The sequence below is a fragment of the Phragmites australis genome, chromosome 2 (genome assembly GCF_958298935.1).
Source record: "Phragmites australis chromosome 2, lpPhrAust1.1, whole genome shotgun sequence".
In the NCBI taxonomy this organism is placed as follows: domain Eukaryota; kingdom Viridiplantae; phylum Streptophyta; class Magnoliopsida; order Poales; family Poaceae; genus Phragmites; species Phragmites australis.
This window is the reverse complement of record NC_084922.1, coordinates 27,326,885-27,339,452: the sequence shown is the minus strand read 5'-3', so window position 1 is coordinate 27,339,452 and position 12,568 is coordinate 27,326,885. Positions and strand designations below refer to the sequence as shown.

The window sequence follows — 12,568 nt, the reverse complement described above, 5'->3', positions numbered from 1 at the left end:
AGATGAAACCAATGAAGCTACGGTGTTGGTTTCACATATAGGGAAAAGGAAAAAAAATAAAACACGAGTGAGCTCAATTTCATTTTAAGTTAAATTGTTCAAACACTGAACCCATTAAATTGTCAAAAAGACCCAAGGACATATCTCAAGCTCCAAGGCCAATCATGCCACAACAGAAGGACGAAATGACATAACTACCCTCCCACGCCCAGTCCGCAGGCCATAGCCTCACGAAACTCAGTGGCACGTACGTAATTACAAGAAATCAACCCTCCCAGGCCCGTATTTTACCAAATCGAAGCGTGCTATCGAGTGGAGAGTGATAGAGTGGCGAGTCCAAGTGGCGGCTAGGGTTTTACGAGCCCTCTCTCTCTCTGTGGCTGCCTCTCGCACTACCATTTCACCTCCTCGTCTTCCACCTTCGCCTCTAAACCCTAGACTACCTCTCGTCTCGATTCGATTCGATTCGCCTGTCCATGGCGATCTTGTCGCTGGCGGAGTTGTTCTAGGCCGCTGTTTGAAGGGTTGAATTGGTGTTCCGGCGATTTTTGTCGGAGTTGAGGCGGGGAGAGGGGCACGATGGGCACGAAGAACCAGTTCGATCTCCTCGTTGACGTCGACAACGACGACCCCTCGCACCTCATCGCCGCCGCCGAGAAGAAGGCGGCCGCGTCGCCCAAGCCGGCGCCCGCCGCCCCGGCCAAGCTGCCCACCAAGCCGCCGCCGCCGCCCGCGCAGTCCGGTGAGTGGATACAGTTTCCTTCGAATCGGATGAGAAGACGGGGTTCAGGGTTTGGGTCTTGTGTCTGATGCTCGATTCAGGGGATTCAGGGATGAAATGACCGTGTCAACCTGGTACAGCGGAGAGCTGAGCATTCTGCTTGGTGCATATCTGGGGTTATTCTAGTGTGAAAGTTTCGTCTTTTATATCTGTGTGTGCAATGCTTTAGTGTAAAATTTCAATTTATATGAGATTCTGCAATGTGATGTTTCATTTAGTCTACTTGTCAGTATTTTTTTGGTAGAAAACAGGTTATTGATCTGTCATTACTTTGTCTATGCAGTAAAGGAGTCTAGGAACTATGGTGCTCCAGCTCGCGATGGGGCAGGACGCGGTGGACTAGGACGTGGTAGAGGTGGCTTCCGTGGAGGCAGGACGGGTCCAAGGCGTGAATTTGGTGAGGGTGATGCCAATGGTGTTGAGGGAGGTTATGGTGGAGGCGGCTTTATAGATGGTAGTTTTCTGCGGAGAGAGGACGGCGAAGGAAAGGCTTCAGAAAGGGGCCGGGGACCGCGTCAGCCTTATCGTGGTGGTGGTCGTCGTGGCGGCTACACTGATGGTGAGGCTGGAGATGAGTCTGTCCGACCCCCTCGCCGTGCCTATGAGCGCCATAGTGGCACAGGCCGAGGGTATGAGATGAAACGCGAGGGAGCTGGCCGTGGCAACTGGGGAACTGTGGCTGATGAAGCCCTTGCACAGTTAGTTTATTTAGAACCTTGTATTCGTTATTTGAGAGCTATTTTTGTTATAGTGGATCAAGCATTGTGTAACTCTTTCTGCCATACAAATCATCAGGGAAACAGTAGACGCTGTTAATACTGAGGGTACTCCTGCTGTGACTGAGGATAAGAACAAGCTGGAGGAGGCACCACAGTCTGAGGTTGAGAGGGACAAGGAGGGTGAACCTGAAGAAGAGGAACCTGAAGATAAGGTATAATTCGTATCTTATGTAATCAAAGTTGTATTTATACTGTACTGGCACGAGCTTGAAGAAATAGCATCTCATCTCTTCCCCCAGAAATGACATTGATGTGCTATAACCTAAAGAAATAACTTTCTATGAACTTCAAGGTTATGTTGTTTCTAGCATAATCTTTAATAGCACATACTTAAAACATGATTTAGTGTCCACAGAAGACTGTGAAATGTTATAAAATAATTTAGGATACCCTTCTTGCATGTATGAGTAATGTCCCTAAAAGTCTCTTTGCTGTTTCTTGACTTATTACTGATATGTTTATTAAAAAACTGTAAAGTATTGGGCATTTTCTAGTGGCACCAAATCTTATCATTGTTGGATATACAGGGAAACAAGCTTAGTAGATTATTTCTGCAAGCAACATTTTAAATATAACATAACTGCACGAAACATTGTTGTAGCTACCTGTCTAAACATTTGAAAATATCAGAAAACTATGTCCTTGAAGCACATCAGAGTTGGAAATCACAGATTATTAAGTAATCACCAGTTTGAAAATAACATATGGGTTTCCAAAGTGACGTTTGAAAGTTCGTGAGGGCAGTTGAGCAAATATCTCGTGATAGGTTTCATGTTTGTTAGGTGCATCATAACACACTTGAGTAGTATGCAATTGTTAATGCCTTTCTCGTAGTTCATATTTCCCAAATCAGATACTAATGTCACAGATTTGATAGTCATGCAATGCTTGTTTAACTAGTAGATGCGGCTGCTGACAGTCTTCTTGGATGCTAGCCATAGTTTGTGTGCTCCCATCTTAACCAAAATTTTCTTGATGCCAATCGTTCAATATATTTGTAACCAAGACCTGCTGTGGAGTTTCAACATACTTTCTTTAGATAAGTGATTTATAAATGTCTCAAAATCTAGAAGATAATGGATTGAAAACTCTTGATATCTATATCATTCTTTTGATGATATTTGCAATCTTATTAATGGGAAGCAACAATAGAGCCCCTTCCTAATCAGTTACAAAAATCCGAACTGCAGAGTCTGTTGCGATTTTCTAGTTTACCTGGTAATTATTATTCTCTTTAATGCACCCATGCACATGAAAAATAAACATGCAATCTGCACTTTTTTTCAGCTTTAGTTAATTTAACCATTAACATGACAATTGTCAAAGGACTAATTACTGAATGAAATATACCATGTACCCTTGCTCTTCCCTTTTGCCTTCATTATAATTAGTCTGGTCAGTTCTGAGTTGGGAAGATGCTAGATTCTTGTGTTAGGCACCACCATAAAGTATGAGGACCTGTGTATTTCTGCTTGACCACATGAAATGAATAATTGTGCTTAGCTGCAGTAAATAGCATGCTTTTTCTCAGTTATGATTTTTAGCGCTGACAATACAAAAATGTGTATGCTTGCACACTCTTATCTTTGTGTTTATTCACGATTCGGTTGGTACAGAACACATCTGTCATATTGTCATTATATTTAGCAGTTTCATGCCATGGCCGTGTTTTTCTTGATCCACCTAATTAATGATTGTGGGCTGATTGATCCAGTGAGTCTTGCACACCCAACAAAACTGTTGGTTCTGCAAGTTCTCAATTTCACCCAGCCTATAGATAGCTTAGGTGGCAGCATCAAGGTTTTCATGCATTACCGTTACGTCAATGAATTCAGGAAGCTGCTGTACATTACTGTCCTTCTATTAGAAAAACTGACTCATGAACAGCCACAACTTTTGAGGTTTTCCTTCAGTTATTTTTGAGAACCTGTACCGTAGAGTGTATGTTGATTGATTGAATGAATTTAGGGAAATATTATATGGGCCTGTTTGTTTTGTAGCTGCATCTTGCTGGACCTCAAGTTAGCAGGTTTTGACCAGGTTAGGCACCTGTTTGGTTTGAAGCCATGTCGGTGGCAAGATTTTTTTCTGCCAACCTGGTCCCATATGTCAGTGACTCAAAAAAGAGTGGCAAGATTCTCCCGAGCTTGCCAAAGTTTGGCGAAGAATTTGATCCGCCAACCTTATGCAAGTTTGGCAAGATGCGGCAAATGTTGGCAACTTCACTATACCAACCAAACAGATCCTGATCTTTATCTGATACTTATGTTTCCTGTGTTATCCCTTGGGTTCTATTTGTTTATTAATTAAAAATATATTTACCTTTTATATACCAGTATACCACCTCCATTTTCAGTTTGCTTAGTATTAATTGAATATGGACACTTCTTTCTTTCAATTATGCTTTGTGCATGGATGTCCCAGGCTGATCTATAGCAATTGATTATTCTAGCATGCTTGAGTTCTCCTTTGTGTTCATATCCTGTATTTTATTGCAATTATGATACCAGGAAAATACCAAGTGCTTTACTACGAATTTGTGATTTTCTGTTCTCCTTTATCGTTATTCAACTATAGCTTATTTTGATCCACTTGATTACACAGGAGATGACTTTGGAAGAATATGAGAAACAATTGGAGGAGAAGAGGAAAGCTTTACTTGCACTGAAAACTGAAGAGAGGAAGGTTGAGGTAGACAAGGAGTTGCAGTCCATGCAACAACTTTCAGTGAGAAAGGGTACGGATGAGGTTTTCATCAAGTTGGTATGCACAAGCTGTCCTGGCCCTTCTCCCTGCAAAGAACCATTGAGTTATTGTTCACCTTGCAATATATGTTTGCAGGGTTCTGACAAAGACAAAAAGAAAGAAAATGCTGAAAGGGATGAGCGTGCCAAGGTGTGTATGACGTACACAGTTTATCTCAGAAATTTAAATTCACGAAGCTCATCTTTTGTCCCAGTCTATAGTCATTACCTTTTCTTCTCGTGCAGTCTGTTAGCATCAATGAATTCCTGAAGCCAGCTGAGGGTGAGAGGTTCTACAGTCCAGGTGTGCGTGGCCGGGGTCGTGGCAGAGGCCGCAGTGACCGTGGAGGATTCCGTGGTGGTTATAGCTCTCGTGAAACAGCACCTGCGCCGGCTCCGGCAATTCAAGATCAAGCTCAGTTTCCCTCATTAGGTGGGAAGTGAGCACGCAACCTGCCATGACCTCATTGCATATTTTCGGAGATTTGTTTAAAACTGTGCCCTCGCGTCGCCGCTGCATCAGTGCTTTACTTTTGGCTCTGTATATCGCGTCTTGTCTCGCGTGTATATCTGAGCCAGGTGTTTGTGTCACAGGTAAGCTTATATTTCGTTTTATTCATAGGATGTCTGCATGTTGGTGTACTACTATATCAGTTAAAAGATTTAAGTTCAGCTAGTTCTTATGTGGCGATCGTATTTACCAAGCAACCAATTGTATGCAATCGTCTGAAAGGACATCACTTTCTAGTTTCCAGCTTACAGGTCCAGCGATGTGAACGTTGTAGATTTTAATATTTTGATGCAGGATATTGTCCGAGCTACTGCTTGTGACAGACTAGATGGTAGCGATGCATTCCTTTCTTCCAGATATTGGTTGAGAAAATGAACTATTTGGTACTGAATATCGAAAGGTTTTACGATTTGCTATAAAATTGTTCTGGTTTCTTTTCATGTCATGGGATAGCGATTTTTCATTCTTTTACGAGTACGGGTGACAGGTGGGATCAAACAGAAAAATTATAGTTTTATGTTACTAAGGGTATAAATAGTTGTGGTTTTTTAAAATAAATTTTAAAAGTTATAGTTTTATGATAGTTTGATGTAAATAGTTGTAGATTTGTGAAATTTATTTTTCTTTTATGCTATCGTCGTCCGTCCTAAGTTAGTAAGACAGTCCAATTTGCAAAAATGATGAGGCTGCCCTCGCTCTATTCTCATGCAACCGTACCTCTTTATTAACCATTATAATAAAATTTAGATTCGTCTTGATCTTTAAAATTTTGATCTTTTTGAAATAGATTTCTATCTTTTGAAGATTGATTCTATCTCTTAAAGATTTTTGTTACTATATATATGAGGTAGTATCTCTTATTATAAATACAGATAAATAAAGAATAGACAGTCTTTTTCTTACATTATGTCTCTATTTTGCAATTGTTCTCTTAAGGAATTGCTAGACTACATATGGTAGCAGCAGTTTCTTAACATGTTATCAGCACAAGACTTTGCCAAGAGAAGCTAGGGAATCGGATCACCTCATTCGCAAGGGTTGAAAGGTACAAGATCATTCGGTACCTTTTCTCGATGCTACTGTTTTCGCGACCAAATAGATCTGTGAATCGTATAGCCGTAGCAATGAATAGTCCAGAATAGATCTATAGCATCGTGTATGCATGAATAGTACCAAGTGTGGAATGAACAATGGCTAGCGAGATTGATCTACACAAGCAATGGCATCTTGGCGTAAACAGTAACAGCACATGAATGAATTTGCACAGTGAGATGGTGGGGCCCGCAGCCGCTGACCACCACACCGCCAGCTGGCAAACCGGTGACCACCCTGCATAGATCGAAAAAAAGGGAAAAGGAATGGGATGTGCACGGCATGAAGTCGGTGGCCTCGCTGCACCACCATCGATGACATGAAGTTGACCATGTACATGGTGGCTCAAAGGCCATCACCATAAGAAAGAAGAAGAAAAATAGGGCATACCGCCGGCATGAAGCCGACGGCCTTCTCCGTCTTGCCCCATCGTCCGCTCTGGCTGCCTCCACCATGCTGTCGCCTTGAAGCTGCAGTGTTGCCGAATCGCAACTGGATCTCTGCCCGAAGCAGCACTGCCGCCGGCATAGAAACTGGCACTCCTACCGCCAACGCCTGCACCCACCTGACGCCACCAGTACTATAGAACGCTCGTCTGCCAAAGGAAGAAGAAGGGGAGCCAGTTGAGACATGGCAATGGTACAGAACCTCAGGAAGTACGCATACCGGATTTGAACCTTCCCACGCAGGAAGAAACTAGCGAAAATGCGTGCGCTGAAATCGACTCTAGTAAACTAAATGACCTTGCTCCAACAGTAAGAAATTATAAAGAGCAAGATGAAGAAGCGCCTGAAAGTGCAGTCCATGATGAAATAGCAATAAACTATGTAAATTTAGAGGAATCCTGGAATAGAGCAATCACAATAGTCAACACATACTTCGCAAATAAAATTAACATAATTATAGATCTTGACCTTAAGCCTGCATCGCTCACTGAATGTAGAATGAGATCAGATTGGGAAGACTGGTAGAAGGCAATAACAGCCGGACTGTTATCCCTGAATAAAATAGAGGTTTTTGAGCCAGTATGCCGCACACCTCTCCACACCGAACCAGTAGGATACCAGTGGGTTTTTGTTTGTAAGTGGAATAAAAGGAATGAAACTGTGAGGTACAAAGCACGACTAGTGACATAAGGTTTCACTCAACGACTAGGCGTTGATTATGAAGAAACCTATTCTCCGGTGATGTGTAGCATTACCTTTAGATATTTGATCTCAATGGCAGTCAACCTGGAGTTGAAATGAAATTGATGGATGTTGTGGTCGTATATCTTTACGGGAGCCTAGGCTTGGACATTTATATGAAAGTACCTGAAGGAATACCATTGCCAAATCAGGATAGAGAAAATAGATACATTTATAGTGTACAATTGAAGAAGTCACTATATAGGTTAAAATAGTTAGATAGAATGTGGTACAATCATTTAAATAAATTTTTTTGAAAAATGAGGCTACATGAATAGTATGGATTGTCCTCGTGTATTTATAAGAATGTCCTAAAATGGCTTTTGCATAATATCTGTATATGTAGATCACCTGAATATCATCAGTACAGAAGAAGAAATAGAGGAAGCAAGTTCCTACTTGAAATTTGAATTTGAAATGAAAGATTTGGGTAAAACCAAATTTTTCTTAGACCTGCATCTAGAGCATGTGACAGATGGAATCTTTGTACATTAGTCAAACTACACTCAAAAGGTGTTAGAGCGGTTTGGTTTTCAAAAATTATTTGCCGCTAAAACTCCCATGACTGGAAGATCATTGCAAGCAGATCAAGATCCCTATAGATCTAGAGAAGATGGGGTGGAAGTATTGGGACCAAAATTCTCGTATTTAAGTGCAATAGGTGCGCTGATATATCTGACTAATTGCACTAGGCTAGATATAGTGTTTACAGTAAACTTACTTACACAATACAGTGCAGAGCTCACTAAAAGGTATTAGAAGGGCTTGAAGGATATTCTGCACTACTTGTAAGGTAGCAAAGATCTGGGTCTATTCTACAAAAAGAATTATGACCTAAGTCTGATTGGATACGCAGATGCTGGGTACCTGCTAGACTCGTATACAACAAAATCATAGACTGGTTATGTTTTTTTATATGGTGAAACTGTAATTTCCTGAAAATCGTCAAAGCAAAGTCTTGTATCTACTTCGACGAACCACTCAGAAATAATAGCTTTATATGAAGCTGCACGGGAATGCACATAGCTTAAAAGAGTGATCAATCATATCTAGCAGCCATGTGGTTTGAACACTAACACCCTTACCATTATCTATAAAGATAATACTGCATGTGTCGCACAAGTGCAATCGGGATATGTGAAAAATATCTTAACGAAGTATATCAATCCTAAGTTCTTTTATGTTCATGAATTGCATAAGATGAATGAAATAAAGGTAATACATACCATTATGCATGAAATAAATGTAATGCATACCAAGTCATGTGAAAATCTTGCAGGTTTATTCACTAAATCTCTTCCTGCATCTACTTTTGAAAGATATGTTTGTGGCATTGGGATGATGAGGCTTATAAAGTTGCACATTTCAGGAGGATAATTTTTACATAATACCATTATGAAGAATTAAATCTTAGTCAAGAAGATTAAGTATCCAAAATTAATTATGAAGATTATATGAAGTATTTTGGAGGAATTGGACTCTTTTTCCCTTAGATGAGTTTTCCTGAAGTTTCTCATGTTAATGTTTTTAATAAGGCAATTCGTGCGACCATGTCGCGAGCTATGTACTCTTTCTTCCAATTTTTCTCACTTGGTTTTTGGGGAGTTTTGATGAGACATGCATTTTGCGAGAAGTGCATAAAGGAGAGTGTTATGAAACCTAGAGTTTTACAATACAATTTGGGCCCGTTTCGATCTCTAAAGATTTGACTTTTTTGTAATAGGTCTCTATCTCTTGGAGATTGATTCTATCTCTTGAGTTTTTAGCACTATATATACGGGATAACATCTCTCCTTATAAACACAGATGAATAAAGAATAGATAGTCTTTTCCTTATATTATCTCTCTTTTGTAATTGTTCTCTAAAAAATTGCTGAATTATACGTAGTAGCAGCAGTTTCTTAACAATACCAATGGAGACTCTTGATCTAAATCAATCGATGTCGGTCCTCGCGCTCCCCTACATTGCCGCTGTGGATCCAAGCCCCGACACTAGCCCCCTATGGTTCGCCCCCTACGTCGGTGTCGTGGATTTGAGCCCTAAAGTCAGTCGCCTGCAGCTCACCCCAACGCCGGCGTCGTGGATCTGTCAGGCCCAGAAGGTGCCGGTCCGATCCCCTGCTGTAGTGCCCCGACGCAGGCTCCCTACGGCTCACCCCTTATCTAAGGTGTATGTTGCCTATGTGCCATGATTATTCCATCTGCATCAGACAACATGGGGGAGAGTATGACGTTGGTATGGGACATGAGAAAACATTTGATTGCCTGTGTCGTATAAATTCAATTTGTTTTTTTGCCGCATACTAGCATTAGAAAAGTTACTCACGTAATGATGAGCAAAATGATCTTTTTACACTGTTTAACGGAGGTCCCCATGCTGTCTAACGGAGGTGATGGTATAAATAGAAGAAAACTCGCTATTCGATGGCACAAAAGGAAATCAGAATTATTCGGTGGAGAAAGTGTAACCTGTCGCTACTTGGTGGTAAATAGTTCATTTTCTTTTATTACTTGGGCCAAATCCATCACGACTGGGCTGATCAGATCTCAAATTGTAGCGGACGGCCACTGATATCTAATAATCGAATATTATGTTTCCCTAAAAAAATCATCGAATATTATGTGAGATTGTGTTATCTGCAGTATTGTGATGCGACCATCTACCCCTTCAGGGTTTGTTTGGGAGGGAGTGGAACAAATCCACGGGTAAACGACAATATTGAGAACAACCAAAGAGATTTCTCCTGTCCAAATGATCTGCACCTCGCAGACGATGTTCGACGCCGGCGTGGACCACGCCAGCCCAGACCGGGTCAGCAGGTTTCCTTCCAAATGAGCAGGCGAACTCAGCGGCGAGGACCGATTTGGATCTTGCATACCATTGCCACAGGAGAAGCAAGAGAGAAGGATTGGACTCCCCACATCACTGGAGTTGTAAAACATGCACGCCGCGGTGAGCGAGGAGCTAAGATGACGGTGGTGGTCGGGGCTTGCAAGCGAGGGTGACGGCGGTGGTGGTCTTGGCTCTTAAGTGGGCGTGACAAAGTCAATCACGACTGAGTGACTGACCATGGAGAAACAATCCCGACCTAGGCTGGGATGGCTTTTTCCCCGGTGGATAGCACATAGATTGGACGCAAAATCCCGTGGAATGGGTCAACCAAATGCCAGGTCAATCTGGGCTGGGGGATCTTGCAACCCGGATCCTGGCCCTGGAAATGGCTGGGATCTCGATGGGGCAAGGGCTTCCCAAATAACCCCTTAAATTTTTAGAAAATCCACGAAACCCATCAAACTATAAAACCGAGTAAACACTTCTGGCCGGTATTGACAGGATCGAGCCCAAGGGTGCATGCATGGCAGCCACATCCTTCTCTCTCCAGCGGATCTTTGTTAGAAAGAACTAGTGATGTTGCTGCCAAAACACACCAAAAAAAAACTCCTTTTCGGTTTAGCACCGATAGACAATGCAATCGAAACCCTAACGCGTGCCTAGGTATGATTTGATATTTTTTATTGTATGTTTTGGAAGTAAAATGCCTGATTTTTTAGTTCAAGAGTGAAAAATCTAAACCCAAAGAAGAAGAAATTGAGAAACTCATATTGATTGATGGTGTAATTAAAAACCTAACATAAGATAAATATTGCATGATAAAATGCTAAGACATACCACCTAAAAAAGTCCAACAAGTACGGCACTCAAACATAACTAATGACTCAAACATTTTTGACGGACTTAGGTCTATAGCGAGAACATAAACTAACAAACTAAAGCTCCATTGACCAGAACAGCAGGAACATGAGGGCACTTAGGCGCCTGAGTTGTAGAGCTTCAACGACAGATCCACTGCCTTGCCAGATGAGGAGAGCTTTAGTGATAAATCCAGTGCCATATCAGATCCACCCTCAGATGAGGAGGACCACTCATACACAGAAAACTCAGACTCGCTGCCTGCAGGTAGCCCATGAGCTTGGCCCTGAGGAAAGAACTGAATCTCCCTTGCAGCCCTCTCCACAGCAGCATCTCCTTCATTGTCAAGTGACAATGCCATGGACTTCTTTTTCTTCACATTGTGCATCTGTACCTCCTCCTACGTTGTTTAAGAAATTATGAAATATAAATACATGCTCTAACAAAATGGAAGTTAATATGAAAATGCATAAGATATCTATATAGACCAAAGAATGACATACATACTCGTAAGGTTTCATAGCGATTGCAAACGAGCACGTGGCTCACTGGTAAGACGCAAGGGCGCGTCTTCACCGGTCCAGGGTTCGAACCCTGGGTTTGCACCCCTGTTAAAATGTCTCCAAAGAAGACCCCGGGGCAAGGATCCGGTATAAAAAAAGGTTTCATAGCGATTTTTTGGTAAGTTTTTAAAACTAGCATATAAGATGTTTCACAATTTTGCTAATGTTTTGTTTCTAGATCAATGATGCAGTGGAACCAGGCATAGAATTCCTAATCTTGGTCCACCATAAAAGGTATCACTGGTCTAACCAGCCTAATCCTGATCCTTTAAAATGTTAGACAAGTAGATCTGAAAATGTCCAGCCAAATAATCATAAATAACACAAAAGAAGTTACAATACGGCACCTGACAATTCCTATCGAAACCGAAAAATTTATTTGATGTTAATGAAACGACAACACTGGTTGACGACCCTTGTGGTAGCTCTGTGATCATAGCTTTCCTCTTTAGCGTCTTCAAGAAACACATAAACAAATCATGCAATTATAAGATTACAACATAGAGTTATGGATTGTAAAATATGCTGATATGGTGAAAAAGTGAATATATGGCTGGTTCAAGATTTATGAAGAGTCAAACCTGATGGTGATACCCAAAAGTGGTGCCGCTCGATGCATGTTCTGGCACAGCCAGATGGGTTGGCACTAGCGGTGGATGACCGCCAACATGAGCAGATCTTTCTATATGTGCAAAGCCCCCCATTTGTTCCCTTCTATGTACGGCATACTGTTGTGGCAGCATAGGAGGGATCCTATGTGCAGTAGTATCCACATGGTGAGGGAAGTATCTCTCAACACCTACCGGTGGCTAAAAAAGAAATGATGATGCATTGTTATGCATTAGGATATTGTGATACTATGAAATATGGCAAGTGCAAATTCATACCTTGATGGAAAAAGTGTCGGCATCAACACCAAACTGATGGAGGTGCTCCTGCCCCAGCATGGTGTAGCCATGTTGTTGGATCTCCCTATAGTTAGACATGTGCAACATCGATCTTACTTGAGGTTGCACCTCTTGTGGGGAACGTGGTGCGCTCGCCTCCATCCAGGGCCTATGCCCCTCAGATCCACTATAGTTAGAGATGGCAAAACTATTGGATGAACTGAGAGACCTAGGGGAGAAGAAGCTACGAGATCCCATAGGGGGGAAATGAGGAGACAAAATATAATCGATGGAATGTTGTTGTAGAGTCAAGAACCCCCTTGGTGTACCTTT

At 41.8% G+C, this 12,568-nt stretch overlaps 1 protein-coding gene across 1 annotated transcript; it reads left to right on the top strand.

Moving 5' to 3' along the window:
- Nucleotides 1–311: 311 nt before the first annotated feature.
- LOC133906462 (RGG repeats nuclear RNA binding protein A-like) lies at nucleotides 312–4,980 on the top strand. Its single transcript, XM_062348380.1, has 6 exons — nucleotides 312–742; nucleotides 1,065–1,479; nucleotides 1,577–1,712; nucleotides 4,165–4,323; nucleotides 4,402–4,455; nucleotides 4,551–4,980. Exons 1-6 carry the CDS (start codon nucleotides 580–582, stop codon nucleotides 4,746–4,748), a joined length of 1,125 nt encoding a protein of 374 aa, XP_062204364.1. The 5' UTR covers nucleotides 312–579; the 3' UTR covers nucleotides 4,749–4,980.
- Nucleotides 4,981–12,568: the final 7,588 nt, after the last annotated feature.